At 33.7% G+C, this 11114-nt stretch overlaps 1 protein-coding gene across 8 annotated transcripts in view; it reads left to right on the top strand.

Moving 5' to 3' along the window:
- The first annotated feature begins 6604 nt into the window (after window positions 1-6604).
- The window catches only part of LOC143230683 (1-phosphatidylinositol 4,5-bisphosphate phosphodiesterase classes I and II-like), a 151863-nt gene continuing 147353 nt past the window's right edge, over window positions 6605-11114 (top strand). For all 8 annotated transcript variants that reach the window (XR_013016595.1, XR_013016594.1, XR_013016596.1 and 5 more), the window contains exon 1: window positions 6605-6893. Coding sequence is in view for 5 of the 8 variants with exons in the window: in XM_076464656.1 (XP_076320771.1) it covers window positions 6795-6893 (99 nt within the window). In the remaining 3 variants the exon portion in view is untranslated. The remainder of the gene's footprint in view (window positions 6894-11114) is intronic.

Below are 11114 nucleotides of genomic sequence, written 5' to 3'. Positions count from 1 at the left end.
AAAATACCAGAGGTGCATTTACACAGTATAGATATTGTTAAAATAGTCTGAGTCACAGAAGAATAGTGAAAAAAGTACCAGAGGTGCATTTACACAGTATACATATTGTTAAAATAGTCTGAGTCACAGTAGAATAGTGAAAAAAATATCAGAAGTGTGTTTACACAGTATAGATATTGTTAAAATAGTTTGAATCCTAGGAGAATAGTGAAAAAAATACCAGAGGTGCATTTACACAGTATAGATATTGTTAAAATAGTCTGAGTCACAGAAGAATAGTGAAAAAAGTACCAGAGGTGCATTTACACAGTATACATATTGTTAAAATAGTCTGAGTCACAGTAGAATAGTGAAAAAAATATCAGAAGTGTGTTTACACAGTATAGATATTGTTAACATAGTTTGAATCCTAGGAGAATAGTGAAAAAATACCAGAGGTGCATTTACACAGTATAGATATTGTTAAAATAGTCTGAGTCACAGAAGAATAGTGAAAAAGTACCAGAGGTGCATTTACACAGTATACATATTGTTAAAATAGTCTGAGTCACAGTAGAATAGTGAAAAAAATATCAGAAGTGTGTTTACACAGTATAGATATTGTTAAAATAGTTTGAATCCTAGGAGAATAGTGAAAAAAATACCAGAGGTGCATTTACACAGTATAGATATTGTTAAAATAGTCTGAGTCACAGGAGAATAGTGATAAAAATAGTCTGAGTCACAGGAGAATAGTGATAAAAATACCAGAGGTGCATTTACACAGTATACACATTGTTAATCTCGTTTAAGTCGCTAGAGAACAGTATAAAAATAGCAGAGGTGGATTTAGATACACTGTAGAAGTAATATAATTATTTTAAGTCACAGTAATATAGAATAAAAACATAAACTTAAGTATTTACACGTCATAGAAGTAACGAAATTGGTTTAAATTGCAGTAACGTATAATTAAAATATTAGAGGTGAGACTGCTTAATGCAGAATTAATTAAATTAGTTTAAGTCCCAGTATCTACCATAGTTTAAAAATAACAGACTTGTACAGTATACAAGTACTTAAATTAGTTTATGCCGTAGTATCATAGTGTAAAATAACAAAACTAGGTTTATACACGGTTCAGAAGTAACTAAGTATGTTTAAGTCTCATAGCAAAGAGCATTTGAATCAAGTTGGAATTAGACATATTTTTGAAGTAATTAACTTGCTTTAAGTTACAAGAGCTACCGCAATTTAAAAAAATAACCGGGTTGGGTTTATACAGTGTAGAAGTTATTACGTTGGTTTAGGTCGCAGGATGATAATGTAAAGACAAGAGTTGTGTAGAAATAAGTAATTAAAGCGCAGGAGCATATTGTAAAAATTAGAGGGTACGATTTACACACAGTTTAGTAGCAATTAAAATAACGCAATTCACAAGAACTTAATGAAAAAAATTAAATTACGTATTAGTTTAGACAAAGTGTAGAAGTAATTACATTAGTCAGTTAAAGGAGCAAAGTACAAACTAAATTTAATTGCACGAGGTAGTGACATCGGGATAGGTCAAAGAAGTAAAATCTAGAAATGTAAACATATTTTTTTGTGTATATGAAAGGGCGGGAAGAAAACATTTTACAATTTTTATGCTACGTAATAAATATCATGCTTTATGCATATGAAACACTCAAAATTTTATCTCTAACTATGTTCACATGTATTATTCATCGTGAATGAAGTTAGAGTTAATTATTTCTTGACAGAGGGAGAGATTTTATGCCTTTAATTTTCATATTTGTAAGTAATTACAGTATATTAAGTTTGGTATGTTAATTACAGGGTTAACGTCAACCAAATGATCAGTATACTCCATTTTTTTTAGATTTGAAGTTAAGGAGTTTTATGTCTCCCCAGAGAGATACATAATGTTATTCTATTGTTTATTATTCTGTCCTTCGACATGCTTTCTATCTACTGCCATTCTTTTATTTCTCTTTGGATTCGCTGGAAACTTGGTAGTGTTATTTCTTTATTCAATATACCCGGGCATCATTTTTTTTAATTATTTTGATATAGTCTTTTTTAAGGATGTTATTGTATCAGAGGTAAAACAACCCCAAAATATATATTTTGTGGTGCTGTGCGATCATATTTACAGCAGTCAAGGTGAAAACGGTATATATGTAAATTTTCATGCGCCCAACATATTGACATACGAATAAGTTGGATTTGCCTTTTTTTCTTTTCTTTTTTTTTTGCCAATTACCCGTCCATATCTTGACAAATTTACATGGATTTTGATACAAAAGTACTTTTGTTTTTTAAAAAGGCAATACATATTCGCAAAAAAAAATTTGAGACTCTTCCGTTTTTAATAATTATAGAAGGTTAAGATGCTACAAATAGCATAATTTTATAATTTGTTTAGTAATTACTCTGTCGTATCTCGGCCGATTTATATGGAATTTGGTACAATGATATGTTTTCAAGGTTTCAAACAGAGTTATAGGCAATTTTGTACTTTTTGTCTTTTGTTCAATTTTTTTTTAGCTAGAAAAGCACAGTTTGGGTTTTTTTATGAACAATTCGAGTATATGTCAATTAACTTACAGGGGATGTGGGACCAAGGTACCTTCTTGCAGGTAGGTCCTAAGCAATAATATAGACAGTTTTTGATTTTTCTGTGTTTTTAATGATTTGTCTGGTGTCAATGTTAGCCATATTGCATTCTCCCGCAAATATTTGCTTCTTTAATTTTTATTGTTATTTGGCTTCCGAGAGTTGCGACTTCTCTTCGATTAAGAGATGTAACGAGACTGACAACTGACAGTGCATAATAGACGTGTAAGTGTATAAATATATGAATATAAGACTGTGGACGGTAAAAGGATCATTTATCTATCAGAATAAATTTGATAAACAATAAATGGTAAATTTCACATTGGAAGATCCATACGATCAGGATCATCAATCGGAAGTGATGTAACATCGTTGGAAGATGAACATTCTGGTCGAGAATATCAGATAATATCACAGTCTGAGAGACTGTACATTTACGAGCATTTTTGTTGTCAAGTATGTGTAAAAGTATAGAAAGAAAAGTGATTTTTTTTCCTTTGAAAGACTAGGGAGTTATATATTGAAAACGATCTGTAGGGTATGTCACTTCAACTAAAATTGGATATAAAAGCAAAAGAAGCAGTATGGCCATATGTAATTTATGGTATGACAAAGAAATGATATTTATATAAAAGAAGGGTCAGATTTAAACCACAGGAGATTTCTGTTAGGCATCGTAAGAGATTAAAGCGTTTGAACTTGTCATTGTAAATTGTCATATGGACTTTCGAAATGAAATTTTTATAAATTACAGGCTGTAATGGATGTGAGTCAAGAAGTGAATGGCATTTCAAGAGGATGTTGTTATGCAGCTGTGTAGTTATTTTTATGTACTGCAGAAAAAAATTAGCCTTTTCAAGTGAGGAATAAGATACACCATCATCAACGAGAATCAGATATCTAGGCGAGCACTCTTTTCAGTAAGGAATTTAAATATGTTTCAGTATTGGAAAGGATTTTAATAATGTAGAAGTTGTTTACAAACCTGGTGCTATCATCGCCCCTTCACTCCTGGCACAAAATTAGGGGCACTCCATTAGAAACCTTTCTGATGTAATAGAAGAGTTTATTGGAGACCTGTATATCGTAATAAAAAGGGTGTATCACGACACAAACGATAGTCTTGAGCTAATAATAAATCGCAAAAGATCCACTGCTTGGCGAGGTAAAGTTGGCTTATGCAGTGTGTATCGAGATCATTTGAAAGAACGGTTGTCAATGAATTAATACATATAAATTAAAATTATATAGAATAAATGTTCATATCGACAATAGTGATATTTCTTTCAATTTTAAGTATATAAGGAGGCCAGTTAACATTACGATAGTTTTAAAAGATTCTATTTTTGTCGGGATGATCATAAGTTATCCTCGTCTGGAGTTGAGCTTGTGTGATAGAGTGATACTACCCACTGGAAACTAGGTTCACTGAAATCACAACATGTGGTAAATAATATGATTCCAGGCAGTTTGGAAAAGGTAGATGCAAGCATATTCAGCAAATGAATTGACACTAAAATTGTTCGGTTTGTGTTGAGTTTCGCGCAAAGCTACACTAGGGCTCTCTGCGCTAGCCGCCCCAAATTTAACAGTATAAGACTAGAGGGAAGACAGCTAGTCATCACTACCCACCGCCAACTCTTGAGCTACTCTTTTATCAACTAATAGTGAGATTGACTATCACATTATGACGCTCCCACGGCTGAAAGGACGAGCATGTTTGGTGTGACGGGGATTCGAACCCGCGATCTTAGGATTACGAGTCGAGTGCTTTATTCACCTGGCCATGCCGGGCCTCTTAGTAAATTCTGAGAAAATTCAGCTATGATATTCGATGTTAGTCATGAATATATAACTTCAAATTTATATCTAAATAGTAGAAGTCATGAGGTAGGGTAAACGAGAACGAATGTATTTAGTAGTTGATGTGACGAACCTGGAAAGTAAATAGGCAGTGCGAATTAGGCGTTCAGGGAAAGTGCTCTGGACAAGGAAATAAATTTAGATGAGAAGGTGAAAATGAATACAGATTGCCACTCCTACCAGTACCTAAAGAGTGATTATTAATGTTCGAATGTTTTTTTTATAGTTTTAATGTATCCTTGCCCTTGCGAATTCTATAAAAGACAAAAATTGAAGTAAGAGTGCAGAATACGTGACTTACATGTTCAGTGTGAAGACAGACTAAACTGTGTAATTGATGCTGTTTATGGAAATGGGGACGTATTAGGACACTTGGCAGTGGGATGAGCATTATAGTTCAGACACTTTTCAAAATGAAGTGGTTTGGATCCAACCGATACCAGTGTTTAAAGATAAAAGCATTATTTTGAAAAATGTGATTATTTACATCACTGCTTTCCATTAAAACACGAATAACAAAAGTTGGCTCTTGCGCGTAATTAGTATGTATTACTCGTCTTATCGACACATCATTTTCAAGTAGTTTCGAAATTATTTATTTTTCTGTAATTATTTGTACCATTCCACGAACGGCGCGTGAGATCAGTGGATTTTGATGAGGTGGTGATGGTTGTTTAGAGAAGAGGTTCTGAGTATCTGCATGGTAGAGTTAAGGCTTAATGTTGTGATACCATTTTTAGTGCAAAGGATGCCAAAAAACTGAAGATTGTAGTCTTAAAGATTATTTCATTACAAGTTGATATAATTTGGTGGATGTCAGCTATGAGACAATATTTAGAGATCTTCAAAAAATGAACGAGCATATAAAACTTTAAGTCCATTTTATATAGCAAAAATGCATATAAAGTTGTTGCAGAACTGGTATTCTTGGGAACCGATCACAGAAATGGACTGGCTGAAGGCATAGAAGATGATGTGGCTGAATCTGAAGTGTTGGACGTTATTATAACAGAATGAGGTATAACAGGTGTTTCTAGAGATGAAGTTTGAACATAGGAGGACATAATAGCAGCTTCTGTAAAGCTAGTAAGAGATAGTTGAGGACGTTTTAGCTCCAGTGCAGCCGTCGATGAAGAAAGATTATTGGGTGACATTGATTTCAGGAAATCTTTGCTGTGTAGGAAAAAGAGCTTAGCATGGTAATTAGCAGAAGAATCTTCATTTAAACAATGAACAACACTGCTACAAACCATTACAGCAGACTAACTAAAGTACATCCAATACAAAAACAGATAAAAACAGCAACTAACAAACCCTCTAGGGTTAAAAGTCTGTAGAAACTAATAAATAAATTGGGGAAACTATAAATAACAAGAAAAATACAAAAGTGAAACTCCCAAACTACAATCAGTAGTCATAATCGACACTAAACACTAACAGTGGAACCCGGGATTTATGTTACTGTTACTCAGTACATCTAAACATTCTATATGTAGATTATTTTGAATTATCTTTTACTAACACACCAATCCTATATTTTTGTTGCAGTTTCAAGAATATGGAGCATTGATGCTACGTATTTATTGTTGTGAGATATTCAATGAGACGAACTGTTTAATATAGACTCAAAATGAATATGAAACCCAATTTATAATTCTATTTACCATTTATCATTCAGTTGTCACCGATTTATATCGGTTTCAGGGAATTTAACCCCATGTCATAAAACCTAGTCTTATTTTTTGACTTGACCTTGTCCAGGGTTGCCAAAACACGTAACATTTTTTTTTTTTACATCAATAGAACTAAAATTTACAAATTAACGTGGATGTAGATTTTTGTGCTTTTAGCCGTATTGTAAGACACAATTATGAAAACAGATTTAATGCATAACTGCAGATTATAAAGAAACACTCGTTAAACACATTGTTTGTAAGGTAAATTGTTGTTTTGTGATAATTTACAATGAGATGTTAACAGTACTATTACGTACGCTATGTTATAAAGAGCCCCGAGAGAGGTCCTCCACTCTACCCGCACAAGAGATGTCTGTCATCAAATGTTTCGTAGCTGAGATAACAGGTGGTGCCCCCTACGGCCGTGAAAATACTACGTAAGTGCTTTTAATATCCAATCACGAAAGTTGACGGTCATAGCTTATATACTAACACTTGAGCCTGGAGAGTACACCGTAGAAGAGAACGTATTATTATGCAGGTGTTATAAACATTTTATAGTGTCACATGTTTAACAAGAATTTTACTTAATGTTCCTGAGGTTTACACATTCAAAAAATCTTTCAACCACCAGACTGAACGAACCTAACGTGAGCTATGGCAGGGGCAAAATCTGGCGTGCATGTTGTGCAGTTGAAGCCGATTTCGGTTCCAGTTAGCATGCTGAGTGGAGACAAATTCATCCAGTGGGATGAGGTAAGTAGGGCGCTACTCACTGGTCATAATTTCAAAGTCTACCCCTGTCAGCCTATTTAGTTTTAGCAGAAAAGTGCGTAGGTAAAAACTAGCACAACCAACTATTCATAACATTTTGGCGTGGCATTGTTCACAGATGACATAATAGCTGTGTTCTAGTAGAGTTTGTTAGTAGTGTTTGCGAGCAAGATAAAGTAGCTGAATATTGACAGGCTGGGGAAAACGGTTGTAAAACTACTAGATATAAAACTTCACACCTAAAAAATCTTTATCTTATATTTTTCGGATAATTCGACCCCCACACACTCTGTTATAGGGAATCAACACAGGAAACAAACAAGGTAACCAAAAGGTTACCTGGTATGTGAGATAACTGCTTCGAGTGGTTTTGTTGCTTAATGACTAAAGAACTTACCTCATTAGAAAATAATAATAAAAACTTTGTTATGCGATAATGCACATATAATGTGAAGTTGAGTGATTACAGCTAAACCACTGTTTCTTTCAGAGTAAATGAGCTTACTTGACAGTGCATTCTAGGAATTATTTATGTTTTCTTCTTCGTTTTAAGAAGAGAAACAAACGATGTATAACTAAAAAGTAGTCACTACACCACTCTTCCTTTAAAGATTATTTAAGAAAGTTAGAATAGTTTACAGGAATATTTCTAAGTCATTAAAAACCTACTACTGGCGCCTATTTCATCGGGAAATAAAATTTTTGGTTAAGTAACATAAACAACTTTTGAAATGTGCTCTTCTATATACTTGGTAACATACATTTATGTTAATTCATAACATAACCGGAGTACATCTCTTACACTTTAAAGAACTAAGCTCTAATTGCGGACAAGCTTTAGCTATGAAACAACTGTTGTAGCATCTACCAGATGTATACCACACCATCCATAAGGAAATAAATACCGTTATTGAACACTCAGTATTAACAGTTACAAGATGTGCTATATATTCTGTTATTTACCATCCAATACCAATATTTATCAGATGTGGCACAATTCTGGAATTTACCACTCTATACTAACAGTTACCAGACGTGATATATATTCTGGTATTTGCCACGTTATACCAATACTTACTAGATGTGAAACATATTCTGGTATTAACCACGTTATACCAATACTTACTAGATGTGAAACATATTCTGGTATTAACCACGTTATACCAATACTTACTAGATGTGAAACATATTCTGGTATTAACCACGTTATACCAATACTTACTAGATGTGAAACATATTCTGGTATTAACCACGTTATACCAATACTTACTAGATGTGAAACATATTCTGGTATTAACCACGTTATACCAATACTTACTAGATGTGAAACATATTCTGGTATTAACCACGTTATACCAATACTTACTAGATGTGAAACATATTCTGGTATTAACCACGTTATACCAATACTTACTAGATGTGAAACATATTCTGGTATTAACCACGTTATACCAATACTTACTAGATGTGAAACATATTCTGGTATTAACCACGTTATACCAATACTTACTAGATGTGAAACATATTCTGGTATTAACCACGTTATACCAATACTTACTAGATGTGAAACATATTCTGGTATTAACCACGTTATACCAATACTTACTAGATGTGAAACATATTCTGGTATTAACGTTATACCAATACTTACTAGATGTGAAACATATTCTGGTATTAACCACGTTATACCAATACTTACTAGATGTGAAACATATTCTGGTATTAACCACGTTATACCAATACTTACTAGATGTGAAACATATTCTGGTATTAACCACGTTATACCAATACTTACTAGATGTGAAACATATTCTGGTATTAACCACGTTATACCAATACTTACTAGATGTGAAACATATTCTGGTATTAACCACCATTTCATAAACACAAAGCATATCTTTATTTTCCATCCGAATACCAATGTATAAAGACTAAAAAACACAGACACACTAAAATCTATCACACACATATGTCACCAGCTTTTGCTATCTGTGAAACATTATCAAATAAGTAAACAAACGTGGAGGATCCTTAAGTTAGTATTACAAATCAAATATTCAGACAAAAATAATACATACAACAACAAATATTGATTGTTTGTTTCTTTATGGAATTTAGCGCAAAGCTACAGAAGTAAATGAAAAGTTGCTTGCTGTAAATAAAACGTGTTATCAGTATATACCGCTAAAAAGACTCGTGTATAGCGTATTCTCGTGCAGGTCACGAAAACATTATTTTTTATTGCGCTACTGGTGTTCAGTGTTGTTTATAATTCGAAACTTGTATCACGTGACAAAATATACTGTTCTAATGACTGGATAAGGAATATATTTCTCAATGGGTACGTCTACAATACGCCACATTTCTGTGTACGGTAAAAAGTCTGTAGCCAGAGGTTAATTACAATAAAAATGTACATATAATTGCTTGTTCACACACACATATAAATACACGCATATTTCCTGTAGCTTCCATCACAATATTCATGTGACCTTGTGTATTTCCCTTTCTACCAAGCAGTCTACATTGTTTCTGTGATAACGAAGCCCAATTAAGTTTTCTGTGCTACTAGGATTTGACTAGAATGTTGTAATGGTGTGGTTTGATTCAAGTTTTTTTTTTTTATGTGAGTATCAAGTCAATGTAGAACCAGTACAAGTTAAAATGTAACACAAAACACAGACATACTAGAACTGATGATTGTCAACATGTTTTACAGATATGATAACTGGAATGCTACTCGGATATACAAGAGCTAAGAATGATTAACGTGTTATACAAGAACTAGAGTTAATTATGACTAACATGTCATATATAGAGAGACATTAAAGCTAGTATTAACTTTCATGTTACACGGATTTACTAGTGTTAGGCCTGATTCGTATGTTACCCAAGGATATTAAAGTTAATGCTGACTCATACATTATACAGAGACAGTTAGTATTACCGCTAACTAGCATGATGCGTAGGCGTTAGAGCTAATGCTCATTCACATGTTACATAGGGACCTTAGGGCTAGTGATGACTGAGAGTTATACAGAGATACTAGACTTAATACTGCGCGGCATGCTGCTTACACCACGGTTTGTTTGTTTGAATTTCACGCAAAGGTACACGAGAGCTATCTGCGCTAGTCATCCCTAATTTAGCTGTGTATTCCATAACATAATCTTAAAGCGTGTTATCAGTATATACTGCTAAAAATTACGCTGAAAGAGCGAGTATGTTTGGTGTAACGGAGACTCGAACCCTCGACCCTCAGATTACGATTCGATCGCTCTAACCAACTGGTCATGCCGTCCATGTAAATACCACTAGAGCTGATACTGATTTGACATGTTACACAGAACACCCAAACTAATGGTCATGACACTTTATCCAAAGAAACTAATGTAAACGTAGCTGACATGTTGCATACACCACTAACATATTACGTAAAACATTAAAACTAATGGTGATTAGCATGTTTTTCGGTAAAACTGATCAATATCTGACAGGCATGTTGAATAAATTGCGAGAGCTTGTACTGGCTGGGTTATTGAATGGGGCAATGAAATTACTGTTCACTCACACTTTACCCAGGAAGATAAATAATAGCTTGATACCTCGGAGTCTTTAAGATAAAACATTCAGCTCCATCTTAATCGTTTCATAGTAGTCTTCATTATTCAATAGCACATTTATATAACACATCAGTCATCCATTCTAATAATGTCTCTGTGTTATACATCAGTCATCCATACTAATAATGTATCTGTGTTATACATCAGTCATCTATACCAATAAGGTCTCTGTGTTACACATCAGTCATCTATACTAATAACGTCTCTGTATAACACATCAGTCATCCATACTAATAATGTCTCTGTGTTATACATCAGTCATCCATACTAATAATGTATCTGTGTTATACATCAGTCATCCATACTAATAATGTCTCTGTGTTACACGTCAGTCATCTATACTAATAACGTCTCTGTATAACACATCAGTCATCCATACTAATAATGTCTCTGTGTTATACATCAGTCATGTATACCAATAACGTCTCTGTGTAACACGCTGTGTAACACATCTGCCATCTATACCAATAACGTCTCTGTGTAACACGCCTGCCATCTATACCAATAACGTCTCTGTGTAACACGCCTGCCATCTATACCAATAACGTTTCTGTGTAACACGCCTGTCATCTATACCAAT

Source organism: Tachypleus tridentatus, chromosome 10, assembly GCF_004210375.1.
Source record: "Tachypleus tridentatus isolate NWPU-2018 chromosome 10, ASM421037v1, whole genome shotgun sequence".
Lineage (NCBI taxonomy): Eukaryota > Metazoa > Arthropoda > Merostomata > Xiphosura > Limulidae > Tachypleus > Tachypleus tridentatus.
The sequence above is the reverse complement of the archived record's forward strand: the minus strand, read 5'-3'. Positions and strand labels throughout refer to the sequence as shown.